Raw genomic sequence first — 21864 nt, forward strand, 5'->3', positions numbered from 1 at the left:
ATTTCACGTGATCTAGACTGTATGCTTCTGTTAATATATCCTAGAATGGTGTTTGCCTTTTTTAGCTGCTGCATCACACTGTTGACTCATGGTCAGTCTGTGATCTATTAGTATACCTAAGTCTTTTTCACACATGCTGTTGGATAGCTCTATTCCTCCCATACTGTATATGCGCTTCTCACTATTCTTGCCAAGATGTATGACTTTGCATTTCTTCCTGTTAAAAAACATTCTATTAGTTGCTGCCCACTGTTCCAGCTTGTTTAGATCTTGTTGAATCCTCTCTCTTTCTTCTCTAGTATTAGCTAGTCCTCCTAGCTTTGTGTCATCAGCAAATTGAATCAGTTTACCCTTAATTCCTTCATCTAAATCATTGATAAAGATGTTGAACAACACGGGGCCCAGGACAGAGCCATGTGGTACCCCACTTTGGACAGTCTTCCAACTGGATGTGCAGCCATTTATGACCACTCTTTGACTCCGATCACTAAGCCAGTTACGAATCCATCTAACAGTTGCCTTGTCCATTCCACACTTGGTCATTTTTTCAATAAGGATTGTATGAGATACTTTGTCAAATGCTTTTCTGAAGTCAAGATATACTATATCTACTGCATTTCCCTGATCCACCCAGTCAGTGATTTTGTCATAGAAGTAAATTAAGTTAGTCTGACATGACTTATTAGTTACAAACCCATGCTGGCTCTGGTTAATCACTTCATTCTCATCCAGGTACTTGCATAAATGTTGTTTAATAATTTGCTCAAAGATCTTTCCTGGTATGGAAGTCAGGCTCACAGGTCTGTAGTTCCCTGGGTCCACCTGCTTCCTCTTTTTGAAGATAGGGACAACAGTCTTTTGGAACTTCTCCTGTTCTCCAAGAATTTTCAAAAATTATGAAGAGTGGTTCTAATATTTCCTTTGCTATCTCCTTCAGTACTCTGGGGTGTAATTCATCTGGACCTGGGGACTTGAATTCATTAATGTTAGCTAAGTATTCCCTCACTATCTCTTTGTTTATTGATGGCCTGGATTCTTCTAATCCTACAGTAAAACGGTGAGGATCAGTCATAAGATAATGACGAAACCTAAGGGGATTGGGGGGGGGGCTTCCCAACCGGTGAGATATATCGAGCGGTCCTACTCCTAAGGATGCTGGACAGGTGTTTTAATGAACACAGTAAGCAATGGGTGCAAATCGAGTGGTTGGTGTCCCCATCCCCTCTCTCCTCCTTGCCCTGGACGTTTCCACCCCTTCGTCCCCCTCTGGCGGACTTTCAACCCCTCACACAGTTCTTCCTCCTGTTCTGGGAGAGGTTCCCCAATAAACCTGACTTGGTCGCAACAAATAGCATGCTCTGCCCTCTCTTTGACAATCCTGCCTTCCCACCGGCGATGAGTAGGGAATCATTCTTGTGTTGGCACTCCTTAGATCGGGTTGGGTTGGGGCAGGCGGTGCAACTTCTCTCTAGATTTCCAGACCTTGTGGCCTTGCGTGTGGCCTACCCAGGAGTGTCCCTCTCGTGGTGGAAGTTCCTTCAGCTCCGGAATTTTGTCCACGGTTGGCGGTCTCAGGGGCAAATGTGGATGCCTAACTCCTCCTTCAAGTCCTTGATGGAGTCGGCTTTCCCTCACTCTAATTTGATCTCTCAATTATACTTAATCCTCACAGAGGTGTGCCTGGACTATCGGGATGCCTGGCAGGACGAACTGCAGATCATGCTGTCAGACATGGATCGCTCTAAAATATTCACTCTGATCCATAAAATGTCTGTCTCCTGTCTTAGCCAGGAAAATAATTTTAAGATATTGAAGCGCTGGTATAGATGCCTGGTCTTCTTCCATCGGATTTACTCCTCGGTCTCGGATCTTTGCTGGAGATGTGGCATGGAGACTGGTACCATGATACATGTTTGGGGGTGCTGTGATCGTCTCCGGTCATTCTGGTCCTTTATTTTCAAAATCTATTCCCAGGTGTCGGGCTCTTGCCTGGTTCCGACCCCTCAGCTTGCTCTTGTTTCCCTCTTGCGTGGCAGTTTGGCAGGTATCAAGATGGATGTTCTGAGACTCTTTCTGACAGCGGCTAGAAATGTTATCCCCAGGCACTGGAGGTCCCCTGACCCGCCGTCTGTGAGGGAGTGGATTTCGGAACTGAATAATTTAGAGCGAATGGAATCCCTTATGGCAGACGATTACGACTCTTGACACCAGCATCAAAAAATTTGGTTCCTCTTTGGTACCCAGCCAAGATAAGCCAACAGGTGAGGGCTAGTATTCTCAGGCTGTGGTTATTCTCAGGCTCTATGGTTATTTTGACCGCCTCCCAGCCTAAAAATAGCAGCCAGCCGCCGCCCAGAATTGTCGCATCCATTAGATACGACAACTTGGCGCTTTACCCAGCTCATCCCAATTGCGCTGGTGTAGTGGCAATCTGGTAATATCAGGGGGTAATGACAACTTACAGCTGCCACTAAGCGCTGAATTAGTAATGGCGAGAGATCTATGAGTCCGACATTACTAATCCTGTACGTAACAGAAAAACACAGAGAAAAATCCTGTATTTAAAAACAAGCCCTACTCTTTCTCCAATTGATTAACCTCAAAACACCCAGGTCCAACATAATGCACACCATGATGTCACACAAAGATCCTGGCTCTACTACATACCGAAGTCACAGCATACAGACACATTACAAAACATGACTGCCCACTGCAGCTTCAGGTAGACACTGAGCCACAGCGGCCAGCAGTGACATCACTGAGTTTATCTGTAGTCACAGCTGGAGGTTCCCATGGTAGCCCACCTGTGACCACAGGTAAACTCATTGAACACAGTGACCTCACCTAATTTGAACTTATTGAGTTCAATGAGATTTGCATCTCCTGGCAGAAAACCTGGGGGGGGTTGCCAAGAGATGCAGATTTTGTGCTGGAGTTTATACATCAAATTCGTGCAGCAATACTGCAACTACTGGGAAAAAAATCCTCCCGCAATAAAAAAAACATCAAAACGCAATGCGTTTTTTTGCTAGAAGTTGCAGGAATTTGGTGTAGAAAATACCTGCATCTCCAGGCAGAGAACTGCACTAAAACTGCAGTTTTAACACCGTTTCAGTGTGGTTTTCTGTCAAAAGATACAAATAGGGTGCAGAAATCTGATGCTGAGGTCACCGCTTCTCAGTGCTGGGCCCCTCCACTGTTGTTAGTGTTTCCCGGAGAGAGTCTGCAGTGATCGGTTATGTTATCAGTCACTGCAGACTCTGGATGTAGCAGAGCAAGGTACGTCGTGGGACTTTGTGTAGACTACTTTGGACCTGCAGGGGTGTTTTGGGGGTTAATAAATTGGTGAAAGAGGGTGTTTTTTTTTTTTTATTTAAAATAAAGGATTTTTCTGTGTTTGTGTGTTTTTTTTCTTTTCCCTTACAGGGTTCGTAATGAGGGGGTCTCATAGTCCCCTCTCCATTACTAATCCAGGGTTTGATTACAGCTGACAAATCACAGCTGTCATTAACCCCTTATACAGTACAGACCAAATGTTTGCACACACCTTTTCATTCAAAGAGTTTTTTTTATTTTCAGGACTCTGAAAATTTGTCAAATGCTTTACTGAAGTCAAGATATACAGTCATGGCCAAAAGTTTTGAGAATGCTACAAATATTAAATTTTACAAAGTCTACTGCTTAAATGTTTCTAATGGCAATTTGCATATACTCCAGAATGTCATAAAGAGTGATCAGCTTAACAGCAATTACTTGCAAAGTCAATATTGGCTAAGAAAATGAACTTTAACCCCCAAAACACATTTCAACAGCATTGCATTCCTGCCTTAAAAGGAGCAGCTAACATTTTTTTAGTGATTGCTCCATTAACACAGGTGTGGGTGTTGATGAGGACAGGGCTGGCGATCAATCAGTCATGATTAAGTAAGAATTACACCACTGGACACTTTAAAAGGAGGCTGGTGCTTGATATCATTGTTTCTCTTTAGATAACCATGGTTATCTCTAAAGAAACGCGTGCAGCCATCATTGCTTTGACCAAAAATGGTCTAACAGGGAAGAGCATCGCAGCTACAAAGATTTCACCTCAGTCAACAATCTATTGCATCATCAAGAACTTCAAGGAGAGAGCTTCCATTGTTGCCAAAAAGGCTCCAGGGCGCCCAAGAAGGACCAGCAAACGCCAGGACCGTATCTTAAAACTGTTTGAGCTGCGGGATCGGACTACCAGCAGTGCCGAGCTAGCTCAGCAATGGCAGCAGGCTTGTGTGAGTGCTTCTGCACGCACTGTGAAGCGGAGACTCTTTGAGCAAGGCCTGGTTTCAAGGAGGGCAGCAAAGAAGCCACTTCTCTCCAGAAAAAACATCAGGGACCGACTGATATTCTGCAAAAGGTACAGGGAGTGGACTGCTGAGGACTGGGGTAAAGTCATTTTCTCAGATGAATCCCCTTTTCGATTGTTTGGGACATCTGGAAAACAGCTTATTAGGAGAAGAAGAGGTGAGCGCTACCACCAGTCTTGTCTCATGCCAACTGTTAAGCATCCTGAAACGATTCATGTGTGGGGTTGCTTCTCAGCCAAGGGAATCGGCTCACTCACAGTCTTGCCTAAAAACACAGCCATGAATAAAGAATGGTACCAGAATGTCCTCCAAGAGCAACTTCTCCCAACTGTCCAAGAGAAGTTTGGCGCCCAACAATGCCTTTTCCATCATGATGGAGCACCTTGCCATAAAGCAAAGATGATCACTAAATGGCTCATGGAACAAAACATAGAGATTTTGGGTCCATGGCCTGGAAACTCCCCAGATCTTAATCCCATTGAGAACTTGTGGGCAATCATCAAGAGACAGGTGGACAAACAAAAACCAACAAATTCTGGCAAAATGCAAGCATTGCTTATGCAAGAATGGACAGCTATCAGTCAGGATTTGGTCCAGAAGTTGATTGAGAGCATGCCAGGAAGAATTGCAGAGGTCCTGAAGAAGAAGGGTCAACACTGCAAATATTGACTTGCTGCATTAACTCATTCTAACTGTCAATATAACCTTTTGGAACTCATAATATGATTGCAATTATATTTCTGTATGTGATGTAAACATCAGACAAACACAATTAAAAACCAGAGGGCAACAGATCATGTGAAAAAATAATTTTGGTGTCATTCTCAAAACTTTTGGCCATGACTGTACTATATCTACTGCATTTCCCTGATCCACCCAGTCAGTGATTTTGTCATAGAAGGAAATTAAGTTAGTCTGACATGACTTATTAGTTACAAACCCATGCTGGCTCTGGTTAATCACTTCACTCTCATCCAGGTACTTGCATAAATGTTGTTTTAATTTGTTCAAAGATCTTTCCTGGTATGGAAGTCAGGCTCACAGGCCTGTAGTTCCCTGGGTCCACCTTCTTCCCCTTTTTGAAGATAGGGACAACATTTGCTCTTCTCCAGTCTTCTGGAACTTCTCCTGTTCTCCAAGAATTTTAAAAAATTTTGAAGAGTGGTTCTAATATTTCCTCTGCTAACTCCTTCAGTACTCTGGGGTGTAATTCATCTGGACCTGGAGACTTGAATTCATTAATGTTAGCTAAGTATTCCCTCACTATCTCTTTGTTTATTGATGTCCTGGATTCTTCTAATCCTACAATAGAACGGTGAAGATCAGTTGATTTTACTTTTTCAGAGAAAACAGATGCAAAATAACAATTTAAAAGTTCGGCCTTCTCAACATCATTTTTTACAACTTCACCATTCTCATCCTGTAAAATTCCTATAGCATCTTTGACTTTTCTTTTCTTTTTGACATAACTCCAAAATCCTTTTTTATTGTATTTATTCAATACATTTCTTTTTTTTTTGTATATATTCTTTATTTAGAGTATTTCATAATGATACAGAAATAAGATAACATGAAGTTAACAATCATAAACATGTGTTTTACAAAGAAGTGTTGGGGTGGGAGGGGGAACAATGAAGGGAATGTAGGAAAGGTCCAATCACGGGGGATGGATGGGGTAGAAGGGAAAAAGAGGAAGAGGGAAGGAGAGGTTCCTGCCCGTCTGTTGAAACTTGTGTCTTGTTGCAGTTGTTTGTATTTTTGAGTATGTAAAAGGATTGTTGAAACTTAAATGTCCATGAACAGTATGATATTTACGTATATGTACCTATTTGTTTTTGAAACCATGATGAGATCACTGAGTATATAGAGGTGTCAAGTGATTCTTGTTGACTTTTGATATCGGTCCCAGTTTTCCCATAATTCTAGGAGTTTGGCATTTTTTTTGCAATGATGTAGTCGGGAGTTGTCGTGTATACTTATGAGATTTGTTTCATTAAACCATTCCGTTATGTTTGGTGCATCCTCGTCTTTCCAATGTCTGGCTATAAGGAGTTTTGCTGCGTTTATAAGTTGAGGTATAATTGATAGTTTATTTAAATGATTTTTGTGTGTATCAAGATTGAGAATAATGAAATTTGGGCTGAAATTGAGCTTGGTGTTGAGAGTTTTCTATATGTTGTTTAATAGATGTCCAGAATTTTACAATTTTTGGACATTGGTACCAGATGTGTAGAGGAGTACCAATCGCTTGGTTACGTCTTCAGCATTGTGGTGAGAGAGATTTATCGATTTTTTTTTTTTTCTTTTGTAAAATATCTGGGGTTTTGTACCAACGTCCAACGTGAGATTATTTTGTAGTTGAGTTCTTGGTACCTAGATGATATTGAGAGATTATGAGCATTATTAAATATTATAATTATAATAATCTTTATTTCTATAGCGCCAACATATTCCGCAGCGCTTTACAATTCAGGAGGATCATATAAATATATATAAACAAGTAACAGTTATAGAAAATACAATATTTAGAGGGGGAAAAAAAAAGACAACCCTGCTCGTGAAAGCTTACAATCTACAATGAGATGTGGGGAGGCGGGGGGGGGGGCAAGGTAAAAGTGCTTATTTACAATGACAATCCAGGCATCTCATGGAAATGGGGGATAGATAATGGTTTCATGGACCAGTGGGCCAGAGCCTTGAGATGCATTTGGGTGCCATGGAGTTTTATGTGGAGTTATGTTGTGAGAAGTTGTAGAGGGACTATGTGAATCAAATCTGATTAGGGAGTGTGATAGGCCGCCCTAAAAATGCGTCTTTAGGGTGCGTCTGAAGCTGAGTAAGTTGTGATTTGTCCTAACTTCTTGGGGTAGAGCGTTTCAGAGGGTTGGTGCAGCTCGGAAGAAGTCTTGGATCCGGGAGTGGGAGGTTCGAACTAGTGTGGATGTTAGTCGAAAGTTGTTTGCAGGGCGTAAAGAACGGGTGGGGTGATAGACAGAGAGGAGGATGGAGATGTAGGGGGGTGCCGCACTGTGGAGAGCTTTGTGTGTGAGAACAAGCAATTTGAATTGGATCCTATGATATATGGGCAGCCAGTGCATTGACTGGCACAGAGCAGAGGCATCCGAGTAGCGGTTAGCCAGATAGGTGACCCTGGCTGCTGCATTAAGGATGGACTGTAGAGGAGAGAGTTTAGTTAGGGGGAGACCAATTAATAGAGAGTTACAGTAGTCAAGGCGAGAGTGGATCAGGGCCACAGTGAGGGTTTTTGTCGTTTCCATTGTGAGAAAGGGACGGATTCTAGAGATGTTCTTGAGGTTCAAGCGGCAGGTGCGGGCAAGAGATTGTATGTGGGAGGTGAAGGAGAGATCAGTGTCAAGTAGAACACCCAGAAAGCGGGCTTGCTGCCTAGGAGTTATTGTGGTGCCACACACAGAGAGGGAGATGTCAGGTTTAGGAAGGTTGGACGACGGAGGAAAAAGAAGAAGTTGAGTTTTTGAAAGGTTAAAGCGGGCTTTACACACTGCGATATCGGTCCCGATATCGCTAGTGTGGGTACCCGCCCCCATCTGTTGTGCGACACGGGCAAATCGCTGCCCGTGCCGCATAACATCGCCCAGACCCGTCACACATACTTACCTGCCCGGCGACGTCGCTGTGACCGGCGAACCGCCTTTTTTCTAGGGGGCGGTCCGTGCGGCGTCACAGCGACGTCACTGAGCGGCCGCCCAATAGAAGCGGAGGGGCGGAGATGAGCGGGATGTAACATCCTGCCCACCTCCTTCCTTCCGCATAGCGGCCGGGAGGCAGGTAAGGAGAGGTTCATTGTTCCTGCGGTGTCACACTGAGCGATGTGTGCTGCCGCAGGAACGAGGAACAACCTCATTACTGCTGCAGTAACGATTTTTGAGAATGGACCCCCATGTCACCGATGAGCGATTTTGCACGTTTTTGCAACGATGCAAAATCGCTCATAGGTGTCACACGCAACGGCATCGCTAATGCGGCCGGATGTGCGTCACCAATTCTGTGACCCCAACGAGTTCGCATTAGCGATGTCGTAGCGTGTAAAGCCCCCTTTAGTTTCAGATAAAGAGCAGACATGATATTGCAAACTGTAGTCAGTCAGTCGCTTGTGTTCTGTAGTAGTCATTCCAATTGGGGCAGTGTACAGGGAGAAAAGAAGAGGGCCAAGGACTGAACGGTTGAGTGTAGTATTTAGTTCGGTTTCCCATTTATTGATGTAAGATGGTTTTTCTGTATTGTTATATAAGTACTTGTATATTTTTGATATTAATCTGCTCTTCCCATGAGCACTTAGTAAAAATTCATGTTGGGGGGGCGGAGTCGAAGCTGATATGTCCAGAATATGATGCGAGGCTATGTCGTGTATGATTAACAGGTCTTTGTCGTTTATGTCTATTGGATTTAAAACGAGTTTTAGTTCATTTGAGTTTAATGGTTTATGATTCTGGATTATATCTCCTAGTGTTATATCGCTAAGATTTTTTTAGTGACCTGATTTTGTTCTTAAGTGATCTGAATTTGTGAGGGATTAAGTATAAAATGGGGGTTGCTTTGCAGATGTTAGGTAGTAGGTCTAATTTTTTGTTGAATTTATGCCAAAGCCTGAGAGTTACTTTTGTAAAAGGGTTCAGTATATTTTTATATTTAAATTTGTTGAGAGGTGTCGGCCAAAGAAAATGGGGTAAAATCCCTTTTGGATTATTTAGTTCTAAGGAGGTCCAGAGTTTTCTGGAGGGATTGGTCCGCAACTCCATGAGTCTAGCTATATGAGTAGCTAGCTAGTAGCGTTCGAAGTCCGGGAGTCCCGTACCTCCTTTATTTTTTGGAGTGCTCAGTGTACTGTATTTTAATCTGTGGCTCTTTTTTAGCCACACAAATTTTGAAACCATGCTTTTCAGTTTTTTGAAAAATTGTTTCGGAATATCTATTGGTAATACCTGTAGAGGATATAAAATTTTGGGCAGAATGATCATTTTTATTAAACTGATTCTACCTAACCATGAGATTGGTACAGTATCCCAGGAAGAGATGTCTAGTTCTAGTTTATGCAGTAGTGTTTTAAGGTTCAGTTCGTACAATTGAGATAGGGAGTTGCTGATTTTTACACCTAGATGGGTGATTGAGTTGCTAATTTTGAAGGGGGATGAATCTGAGACCTCTTTCCATTCATCGGGAGGTATGTTAATGTTTAAAAGATGAGATTTTGAAAAGTTTATCTTAAAGTTCGAAATTTCACTATATGTTTGAATATCTGAGAGTAAAGGGGACTTTACACACTACGATATCATTAATGTTTTATCGTTGGGGTCACGTTGTTAGTGACGCACATCTGGCGTCATTAACGATATCGCAGCGTGTGACGCTTATGTGCGACCTAAAACGATCGCGAAAGCTGCCAAAGTCGTTTGCCGCGGAGAGGTCGTCCTAAAACAAAAAATCGTTTGCCTCTCATTAGGGATGTTGTTCCTCGTTCCTGCGGCAGCACACATCGCTGTGTGTGACACCACAGGAGCGAGGAACATGTCCTTACCTGCCTCCACCGCCAATGCGGAAGGAAGGAGGTGGGCGGAATATTACGTCCCGCTCATCTCTGCCCCTCCGCTTCTATTGGACGCATGCCGCGTTACGTCGCTGTGACGCCGAACAACCAGCCCCCTTAGAAAGGAGGCGGATCGCCGGCCAGAGCGACGTCACAGGGCAGGTAAGCTGTGTGACGGGGGAGCGCGATTTTGTACGCGACGGGCAGTGATATGCCCGTGTCGCACAAACGGTGGGGGCGGGTACGCACGCTAGCGATATCGGTACTGATATTGCTACCGTGTAAAGCCCTTTTTAGCTTTAATTGAGCATAGGGGGTCTGTTAAAATGAAAAGTACGTCATCTGCAAAAGCCGCAGTTTAGTGTTCTATTTGGTTGCATTTCAGGCCAGAGATCTTAGGGTTTTGTCTTATTTTCTGAAGAAAAGTTTCTATTGTCAGGATAACTAAGAGCGGTGAGAGGGGACAGCCCTGTTTAGTTCCATTTCTTATATCGAAACTAGAGGAAAGTTTGTTATTTATTTTTAACTTTGCTGATGGGGTAGAATAGAGTGCTAAAATTTTGTCGATTTAAATGGGGATGGGAAGCGGAATTTAATGAGGGTTTGTTCTATAAATAGCCAATTGACTCGGTCGAATGCTTTTTCTGCATCTGATGTAAGAATTAGTCTTTATATTGTTGTTTAGCAAAGTATACAGTGCTGGCCAAAAGTATTTACATCCCTGCAATTCTGTCAGATAATACTCAGTTTCTTCTTGAAAATGATTGCAATCACAAATTCTTTGGTATTATTATCTTCATTTATTTTGCTTGCAATGAACAAACACAAAAGAGAATGAAACAAAAATGAAATCATTGATCATTTCACACAAAACTTCAAAAATGGGCCAGACAAAGGTATTGGCACCTTTAGCCTACTACTTGGTTGCACAACCTTTAGCCAAAATAACTGCAAACAACCGCTTCCGGTAACCATCAATGAGTTTCTTACAATGCTCTGCAGGAATTTTAGACCATTCTTCTTTGGCAAATTGCTCCAGGTCCCTGAGATTTGAAGGGTGCCTTCTCCAAACTGCCATTTTGAGATCTCTCCACAGGTGTTCTATGGGATTCAGGTCTGCACTCATTGCTGGCCATTTTAATAGTCTCCAGTGCTTTCTATCAAACCATTTTCTAGTGCTTTTTGAAGCGTGTTTTGGGTCATTGTCCTGCTGGAAGACCCATGACTTCTGAGGAAGACCCAGCTTTCTCACACTGGGCCCTACATTATGCTGCAAAATTTGTTGTTAGTCTTCAGACTACATAATGCCATGCACACGGTCAAGCAGTCCAGTGCCAGAGGCAGCAAAGCAACCCCAAAACATCAGGGAGCCTCCGCCATGTTTGACTGTAGGGACCGTGTTCTTTTCTTTGAATGCCTCTTTTTTTTTCCCTGTAAACTCTATGTTGATGGCTTTTCCCAAAAAGCTCTACTTTTGTCTCATCTGACCAGAGAACATTCTTCCAAAACGTTTTAGGCTTTCTCAGGTAAGTTTTGGCAAACTCCAGTCTGACTTTTTTATGTCTCGGGGTAAGAAGTGGGGGTCTTCCTGGGTATCCTACCATACAGTCCCTTTTCATTCAGACGCCGACGGATAGTATGGGTTGACACTGTTGTACCCTCGGACTGCAGGGCAGCTTGAACTTGTTTGGATGTTAGTCGAGGTTCTTTATCCACCATCCGCACAATCTTGCGTTGAAATCTCTCGTCAATTTTTCTTTGAATTCCACATCTAGGGAGGTTAGCCACAGTGCCATGGGCTTTAAACTTCTTGATGACACTGCGCACCGTAGACACAGGAACTTTCAGGTCTTTGGAGATTGACTTGTAGCCTTGAGATTGCTCATGCTTCCTCACAGTTTGGATTCTCAAGTCCTCAGACAGTTCTTTGGTCTTCTTTCTGTTCTCCATGCTCAATGTGGTACACACAAGGACACAGGACAGAGGTTGAGTCAACTTTAATCCATGTCAACTGGCTGCAAGTGTGATTTAGTTATTGCCAACACCTGTTAGGTGCCACAGGTAAGTTACAGGTGCTGTTAATTACACAAATTTAGAGAAGCATCACATGATTCTTCAAACAGTGCCAATACTTTTGTCCACCCCCTTTTTTATGTTTGGTGTGGAATTATATCCACTTTGGCTTTGACATTTTTTTTATTTTTTTCATTGAAGACAAATTAAATGAAGATAATAATAATATTATTATTATTATTCTTATTTATTATTATAGCGCCATTTATTCCATGGCGCTTTACAAGTGAAAGAGGGTATACGTACAACAATCATTAACAGTACAAGACAGACTGGTATAGGAGGAGAGAGGACCCTGCCCGCGAGGGCTCACAGTCTACAGGGAATGGGTGATGGTACAATAGGTGAGGACAGAGCTGGTTGTGCAGTGGTCTACTGGACTGAGGGCTATTGTAGGTTGTAGGCTTGTTGGAAGAGGTGGGTCTTGAGGTTCCTCTTGAAGCTTTCCATGGTAGTGGAGAGTCTGATGTGCTGAGGTAGAGCGTTACAGAGTATGGGGAATGCGCGGGAGAAATCTTGTACACGATTGTGGGAAGAGGAGATAAGAGAGGAGCAGAGAAGGAGATCTTGTGAGGATCTAAGGTTGCGTGCAGGTAGGTACCGGGAGACTAGGTCACAGATGTAGGGAGGAGACAGGTTGTGCATGGCTTTGTATGTCATGGTTAATGTTTTGAACTGGAGTCGTTGGGCGATGGGAAGCCAGTGAAGGGATTGGCAGAGTGGCAAGGCTGGGGAGTAGCGAGGGGAGAGGTGGATTAAGCGGGCTGCAGAGTTTAGGATAGATTGGAGGGGTGCAAGAGTGTTGGAAGGTAGGCCAGAGAGCAGGAGGTTGCAGTAGTCGAGGCGGGAGATGATGAGGGCATGCACTAATGTTTTTTTAATACCAAAGAATTTGTGATTGCAATCATTTTCAAGAAGAAACTGAGTATTATCTGACAGAATTTCAGGGGTGCCAATATTTTTGGCCAGCACTGTATAGCGTTCAGGTTTTTAATTACATTGTCTTTTGCTTCTCTTTCCTTAATGAAACCTACTTGTTCTGGGTTAATTAGATCAGATATTATATTTTGGATTCTTTTCGCTATGATTTTAGCATAAAGTTTTATGTCATTATTTATTAATGAAATTGGCCTTTAACTTCCACAAAGGGTTGGATCCTTTCCTTCTTTTGGGATTAAAGTTATATGGGTTGACAGAGTTTCTTTGTTAAATAGGTTGGTTTTGTTTATATGGTTAAAGTAATTTGTCATATAAGGAGCTAATTCTGTTTTACATGTTTTATAGTATTCAATTGAAAAGCCGACCAGGCCTGGGCTTTTCCCTCCTGTAGTTGAGGTTATGGATGATTCTACTTCTTGGATGGATATTGGGTTGGTTAAGTTTTGTGCTTGTAATGTAATGAGTTTGGGTAGGTTCAGGTTTTTAAAAAAAGTTTTATTTTTGTTTTTTCTTCTTTGGAGTTTTGGGTAGTTTTTAGATTATATAGGTTAAAGTAGTATGAATGGAAAATGTTGGCGATGTCTTCAGATTTATGAAGTATCTTGTCGTTTGTGTTTTTAACTTTTGGGATATAAGCTGTGTTTATTTATTTACTAGGTTGCGTCCACATTTGTTGGCTTGAAGATAAAATTTGAACCTTGAGTAGTTGAGATATTTCTCACTTTTTTGATTTAGAAGATCTCTGAGCTCAGATCTTAGTCTAAATAAGTCTTTCTCCAGTGAAGGGTTTTGCTTAGTTTTGTTTTGTCCTTCTAAGTTTTTTATTTTCTTTCTTTTTTTGTTCTTGCGCCTAGCTCTATCAAAATGCCACGTAGAACTGCTTTATGTGCTTCCCAAGTATTGGAGTCACATGTGTTGTTAATGCAGTTTTCTTTAAAGTAGTTTTGGATGGAACCTCTTATATAGTCTTGGGAGATTTAACTTTTTATTAGACTATTATTGAGTTTTCAATTAAGTGGGCATTTTTTATATTGTGATATCCCTATATTCAGGAGTAAGGGGGCATGATCTGATAGTAATATTATATCGTAGTATGTTTTTTGGACATTGCTTAAAAGTTGATGCGTTATGAACAGGTAGTCTATTCTGGAATATTCTTTATATACCTGTGAATAGAACGAGTAGTCTTTAGTTGAAGGGTGTGACATTCTCCAAGTATCAACCAGGAGTAGTTCTGCTAAGGCTTTCTTAACAAATTTTACTGTTTTGAGTGGAATTGAGGAGTGTCCGTCTGACGTGTCTAATGGGGGGTGGAGAGGAATGTTAAAATCTCCTCCAAATATTAAAATCCCTTCTGAAAAGTGATGCAGGGTGTTGAATACTTTTTTGAAGACGGGAAGTTGGTTAGAATTAGGGGCATAGATATTTGTGAGTGTGTATTGTGAATTATATAATTGACATTTCAAAAGAATAAACCTGCCATCCGGGTCGTATATGACGTCTTTAAGAGTAAAGAGTATCTTTTTATGTATGATGATCGAGACACCTTTATTTTTCTTCATTGGAGAATTGGCATTAAACCATCTAGTATAAGATTTATTTTTAGTTATTGGCGTGTATGTTGTTTTGAAATGTGTCTCTTGGAGAAGGGCGATATCTATTCGGTGTTTATCTAAGTAGCTCAATATTTGTGATCTCTTTTGGGGAATGTTCATGCCGTTAACGTTAAATGTTGCAATATTAAGGTTAGCCATATTTACGATGGAAGAGGTATGTGATTGTCTGCGTAGGCTGGACAGGTAATCGGGTGGGATGGGGGGGTTTAGTGTAGGTATTGGTGTGTAATGCTTGAGTCTCTTTATCATGGTTTTAAAGAGTTGTGTATTTCTCAGTGTGCAAAAACGTATTGCAGCTGGGTGGGATAAGGTCAGCAAAGTTGGTCCCATCCAGGAAATTCTGCAAAAGTGGATTTTCAGGTCCTTGGGGGCGTGTGCCTGAAATAAGGTGTTATTTTCTTTTTTTTTTTTTCCCTTTTCTGTTTTCTCTTCCTTTCTCTATTCCCTCTTGTGTTTTGACAATTGTGTAGTTTTAAAACTATTGGTGAAGTGATCAAGGAGATATCATCTCCGAGCAGAGTCTTAACTAGTGTATCATAGAAATGAGAATTAACAAACCAGTACTAAGCATTGAACATTAACTGATCTAAGCATAATAAATGTGCATTAATAATATAAAAAAGGGGGTTTCAGTAGCCTCAAAGAGAAACCTTTGTAATACTATAACTTGTACCAGTATATTGACCAATCCCTAGGCAACCAGAAGAAGGGATGGTTCCCAATGTTCAGTTCTTGAATTGGTAACAAATTAAATTTCAATAGATCTAATATGTGTAAAACAGATAATACAATGAGCTCAGATATATTCAAAAGACAGTAATCAGGGATAACTGGGATTTTTCCCCTCATCAGGAAAGAGAAAAAAAAAACAAAACAGCTTTTCTTCTCATTTTCAGCAGACCGTATCTTGTCAATGAGGAATGAGATCAGGTATATGAGGGCGCTCAAAAGTCATCATCATCCATCTTCTTCTTGTTCCCTTTGTCCTTTTTTCGGTGTCTCCTTTGGACCGGAGTTTAGTCTTCTCACTTTATTTGCTCTCGTAGGTGACTTTGTTATCCACTTGTCGAGTTTGGGTAGTGCTGGTAGATCAAGGAAGTCCTCTGCAGAGGTCCAGTCAGGGATCTTTAGGTGTATTAAGTCCAGCTTGTTGAGGACAAGTAGGAGGTCATCTGGAGTTTTGATTATTAGATTTTTATTGTCGGAAGAGATTGCGAGGCCGAATTGAAACATCCATCTATAGATTATATTTTTCTCTCTCTGTGTTCTTGAGAAGACAACTACAACCTTTAACAAGTCTAATGTGAGCTTTGAAAGGTCTTGATATATTTGTATTTCCGTCTCTTCATATTCGATCTTTTGAGCATATCTTGCTTTTTGGTTGATTTGCTCTTTGACATTGAAATTTTGTAGACAACAAAGGACATCTCTTGGTTTGTCCATATTTGATGTTTTGGGTTTATAAACCCAATGGGCTCTTTCAAGACCAATTTCGTTAGTCTCTTCCTTTCCCAGGAGGGCGTTGAATATCTGTGTAAGTGAAGCGTGGATGTCTTTATCTTCTACTGTCTCTGGTAGTCCTAGGATTCTAAGGTTGTTTCTTCTGGACCTATTTTCTAGGTCGTCTATGTGTAGTTTTTGTAAGAAAATTTATTTTTGTTTATCGACTAGAATCTCCGTCACTCTCTGAGAATGATGAGCTGTGATTTGGTCGCAATTTGTTCTCGAGAGTATGAATTCTTGTGTAAACCTGTTTAATATCGCTTTTTAATTCGTCCATTTCTTCTTTTACTGTGTGTGTGTGAATTATTTAAAGAGGTTTTTGATGCAATTTGCAGTAGGAAAAGCTTTTATGTGTTCCATGAGATTGGAGTTACCCTTTAATATGTCTTCCTCCTCTTCACTGTCTGATATTGAGAAGTTGGCCGCTGAGGTTTGTTTTGATTTCTGTGTCATCATATCAAGGGTATGTTGCTTTTTAGGCTTGTCTCCTTCTTGGTTCTTTCTTGGGGTTTTTATGGCTTTGTTAGGCTCATCAAATTGTAATTTAGTGTTCTTCCCGATTTTGCGTAACTGGTCTTGATAAAACTTTGCTGGGAGAGGGAGGGGGTATGTTAACGCATTTAGTAAAAATTCGTCTTCATATATATATATATATATATATATATATATATATATATATATATATATATAAAAATAAATATATATATATATATATATATAAATTTATTATTTTTCTATTTTTCCTCTTTGATGGAGGGAGATATTCTTGAGGAAAGGTGTACTTGTAAGGTTGACGTCTGTCAGTGGGCTATGCCTTAATATTGCAGTCTGGAGGAGATGTTCATTCAGCTTTGCCTCACAGAGCAGCAGGGGGTTATGAGTACTGGATTGACCTTGTAATTGCTTTTAGCACAGTCTTTGTGTTGTAAGGGAGGTCCTGCCATGGAGAGGTTGGAGAGTAAGGGTGGTGTCACACACAGCGACAACAACAACGACGTCGCTGCTACGTCACCATTTTCTGTGACGTTGCAGCGACGTTCCGTCGCTGTCTGTGACATCCAGCAATGACCTGGCCCCTGCTGTGAGGTCGCCGGCCGTTGCTGAATGTCCAGCTTCATTTTTTGGTCGTCGCTCTCCCGCTGTGACGCACACATCGCTGTGTGTGACAGCGAGAGAGCGACGAAATGAAGGGAGCAGGAGCCGGCATCTGGCAGCTGCGGTAAGCTGTAACAAGGCTAAACATCGGGTAACCAAGGGAAGACCTTTTCCTGGTTACCCGATATTTACCTTCGTTACCAGTGTCCGCCGCTCTCACACTGCCAGTGCCGGCTCCCTGCTCTCTGCACATGTAGCTGCAGTACACATCGGGTAATTAACCCGATGTGTACTGTAGCTAGGAGTGCAGGGAGCCAGCGCTAAGCAGTGTGCGCGGCTCCCTGCTCTCTGCACATGTAGCACAGCGACGCGTGTCGTTATGATCGCTGCTGCGTCTGCTGTGTTTGATAGCTAAGCAGCGATCATAACAGTGACTTACAAGGTCGCTGTTGCGTCACAGAAAATGGTGACGTAACAGCGACGTCGTTGTCGATGTCGCTATGTGTGAACCCAAATTAACTCCGAAGAGCTTATCTTCTTCCTTTTTTTTTTTTTTTTTTGTTTGTATTCACTCCCCCCTTATTTCCTCCTCTAACATGGAGGTGGGCAATAAAATCAGAGCTGGGTGACAAGTTTTACTTTAGGGTCCTATGTGTTAAAGGTCCTGTGACAGGAGTGGGTTTTCCTTTCACTTTCTTCCTCAGAGCCTTTCAACTACTATTATTCCTTCCCTTTGCTCCAATCTGAAAGATAGCCACTGGAGGTTGTTTTCTTCCCGCCTTTTTTACACTGTTGTTTGTCTCTTTTTTTTTTTTCCTCTCTCCCTCTCCAAGCAGCACTAGGCCTGGGTCCCTCTTATCTCGCCCCCCTGGATATCTCACCCTTCAGTGGCTCCCAGAGCTTTAAAAGCCGTCACGTACTGCATGCCGTTATATGGAGCTGTCTGGGAGTCTGGTCTCTCTATGGGGGAGGGGGAAGGTGGAGTTCAGCATGTCCCTGCTTCCTCACCTCTGTAAGCCTGCGGTGTCTGGCGTCTCACCTCCAGTCGGGGCTGCCGCCGGATCAATAGTGGAGTGAGGGAGAGGAGGTCTGCCTCTCTGTTGTGGTCCGGTGCCAAGCTCCTTCTTCTCTTCTGGGGAGCCCACAGCAGGCCCCAAACTCCTTCTCAGGCTGATGTCTCTTTCCCGCCAAAGACTGGAGTCACGGTCTTGCCGGCTGGAATTAGATCTGAGGTCAGTCTAGAAGGTCTGGCTTCTCCCTCCGGGGGCTTCAGGGGGAAAAAGAGGTCAGGTATGCAGTATAAATCTTGTGTTAAGTCACTTAGGAGCAGGAGCTATGGTGTGGTACGTCTGCACTAGCCTGTGTCTAGGCCACGCCCCCATTCAATACATTTCTTATCCCTTAAATTGTGTAACAATAATTGCCAAGGAAACTTATCAGACCTTAAAGATCAAACACATTGTGTCTTGGATACCGCTATGCCGGACTATGGCCACTCTCACTACGGTGTAAAAATGTCTATGAATAGAAAGTGAAGACAATGTGGAAAACTGTTCCAATTTGTGCAGAGACGCTGAAAGATGGGCAAGATGTCTGCACATTTTGCAATGTTTTGGGGGTCCAGGTGCTTGAGAAAGGGGGAGAAATTTTTTATTTATTTTGCAACTACGCCTGAATCCAAGAATTTTCTAATGTTTGATCACGTGTCAGGGGTCTGGAAGGTTGGAACGCTATTTGGCTTTTGGAACGGAACAAAGATTATGGTGGAATAGTTTGTGGGCATCATTTGCAGAACCCTGCAAATGCACACAGCATAGTTTTTAAGTACATTCTTCCCAGTACAGCAATGCTAAACATGTGGAAGATAATAGTGGAGCATATTTGAAGTTTTTATTTTATAATTTATTCCTACTTAACATTTTTTGGAGGCCTATTATTCCAATATTTGTGAGGCAGAATTAACAAAAAGGGTCAAACATCATGCTCTAGTAGTTCCTGTTATGATATCTACTGTTAGATTGTGCACTGTTTTTGTCTTAAATAATTGAATTTTACTAATTGAATATAATTTATATGGAGATTTTAGAAAATTTTTAAAAGGTATTTTTTAAGGTTATTATATAAAAAAAAATCTTTATTCTTCTCAGATGCCTGTACGACGACATCACAGGGAAAACTGAGATCTGCAATTTGTAAATCAAATGAACCTGCGTGCATACAAGATATAACTGAAGTATCTGTCAATAGTCCAGATATACCATCATTCCTATACAGCAAAAATCTATCATCTGATTGTACTAAACAGGTCGTATCTTCTGATTCATCACAGACTTTTGAGAAAATTAAAAGTCACAAAAGGGGCATTAAAAATCAAACTGCTCTTACAGCAAAAAATAAATTTTCAAGTGCTGAATATGGAAAAAGTTTTTTCCTAAAAACATCTTCTGAAACACATAAAAAAAATCATACAGAGAAGAGATTTTCTCCTTCAGAGTGTGGCAATAATCTTAACCAGAAATCAAAGCTTTTTAGACATGAGAGAGTTAACACAGGAAAGAAGCAATATTCATGTTCAGAATGTGGGAAATGTTTTGCAAAAAAAGAAAATTGTGTCAGACATCAGAAAACTCACACAGGGGACAAGCCATATTCATGCTCAGAATGTGGGAAATGTTTTGCAAAAAAAAGACTTTGTGTCAGACATCAGAAAACGCACACAGGGGAGAAGCCATATTCATGCTCAGAATGTGGGAAACATTTTGGTAGAAAATCACATCTTGTTACTCACCATAAAATTCACACAGGAGAGAAGCCATATTTGTGTTCAGAATGTGGGAAATGTTTTGCATGTAAGTCACATCTTGTTCAGCACCAGACTATACATACAGGCGAGAAGCCTTTTTCATGTTCAGAATGTGGGAAATGTTTTGCACTAAAAGCACATCTTGTTCATCACCTGAAAGTACATACAGCGGAAAAGCCTTTTTCATGTTCAGAATGTGGGAAATGTTTTTCAAAAAAAGAAAATTGTGTTAGACATCAGAAAACTCACACAGGGGAGAAGCCATACTCATGTTCAGAATGTGGGAAATGTTTTGGAAAAAAAGAACTTTGTGTCAGACATCAGAAAACTCACACAGGGGAGAAGCCATATTCATGCTTAGAATGTGGGAAACAGTTTGTTAGAAAATGGCATCTTGATAATCACCATAGAATTCACACAGGAGAGAAGCCATATTTATGTTCAGAATGTGGGAAATGTTTTGCATGTAAATCACATCTTGTTCAGCACCAGAAAATACATACAAGGGGCAAGCCTTTTTCATGTTCAGAATGTGGGAAATATTTTGCAGAAAAATCACATCTTGTTCAGCACCAAAATATACATACAGGGGAGAAGCCTTTTTCATGTTCAGAATGTGAGAAATGTTTTTCACTAAAATCAGATCTTGTTCATCACCAGAAAGTACATACAGCGGAGAAGCTTTTTTCATGTTCAGAATGTGGGAAATGTTTTGCACTAAAATCAGATCTTGATCATCACCAGAAAGTACATACAGGGAAGAGGCCTTTTTCCTGCTCAGAATGTGAGAAATGTTTTGCACGTAAATCACATCTTGTTGACCATTGGAGAACTCACACAGGGGAGAAGCCATATTCATGTTCAGAATGTGGGAAATGTTTTGCACGGAAGTCAGATCTTGTTGATCATTGGACAACTCACACAGGGGAGAAGCCATATTTATGTTCAGAATGTGGGAAATGTTTTGCACATAAATCACATCTTGTTCAACATCAGAGAAGCCACACAGGAGAGAAGCCATATTCATGTTCTGAATGTGGAAAATGTTTTGTATCTAAACCACGTGTTGTTCGACATATGAGAACTCACACAGGGGAGAAACCTTTTTTATGTTCAAATTGCGGAAAATGTTTTTCACATAAAACAGTTTTGCTTAAACACCAGAAAATTCACAAGAGTTTTTAGAGCTATATTCATTCTGAGAATGTGGGAAATGTTTTAATCAGAAATTACTTTGTTGTCCATCAACTTACACAAAGGAAAAGCCATTTTAATGTTCATAATGTAGGAAATGTTTTACCCACAAATGGCATCATCTTGAACATCACAAATCTCCAAAATGCCACATAGAAAATAAGTGTTTTACTTGAAATTCATATTTTGTTGGGACACCAAGAAAATCTCATATGAAGACAAACCATATATTCTGCAAAATGTATACGAAAATGCATAAGAGACAGTGAAAGTAAAGAGAAAGGGAAAGCAGTTTTGAACTTACATTAGATTTAAAAATATAAGCAATTACTAATATCTGTTATCTAAGAAAATAAAAAGCAATATTCTATGCGCATTGAATATTTCACATTGTATATTAATTGTTACAGGGCTACTGCCGATATTAATTATCGCCAATAAGCAGGCTTGTTAATAATGTCATATAAGCGAACACCTGATAATTATCATATCAGATGAAACCGTGTACTAATAAACAATATTTATTAAACACACTCAAAAGTCTACAGTATATGTATATTGCTACTCAGTACTGCAACAAAAAGCACAATTCCTTAATAACACAAACCCCACAATATTCTATGAATTCCCACCCACGTCACACATACGATTGTCCCAACCTAATAATCCTGTGACTAGCTGTCCCTATGAAGATTAAGGGGTTAATAGCAATATAATGGTTACTGAGTAAAGGAA

General features: G+C 41.1%; 1 protein-coding gene across 1 annotated transcript in view; it reads left to right on the forward strand.

Moving 5' to 3' along the window:
• The window catches only part of LOC142312166 (uncharacterized), a 135860-nt gene extending 114232 nt beyond the window's left edge, over positions 1-21628 (forward strand). Inside the window, 1 exon segment of the mRNA XM_075351069.1 lies at positions 19849-21628. Coding sequence (XP_075207184.1) covers positions 19849-21285 — 1437 coding nt within the window. The 3' untranslated portion in view covers positions 21286-21628.
• The last annotated feature ends 236 nt before the right edge of the window (positions 21629-21864 follow it).

Source organism: Anomaloglossus baeobatrachus, chromosome 5 (assembly GCF_048569485.1).
Source record: "Anomaloglossus baeobatrachus isolate aAnoBae1 chromosome 5, aAnoBae1.hap1, whole genome shotgun sequence".
NCBI lineage: Eukaryota > Metazoa > Chordata > Amphibia > Anura > Aromobatidae > Anomaloglossus > Anomaloglossus baeobatrachus.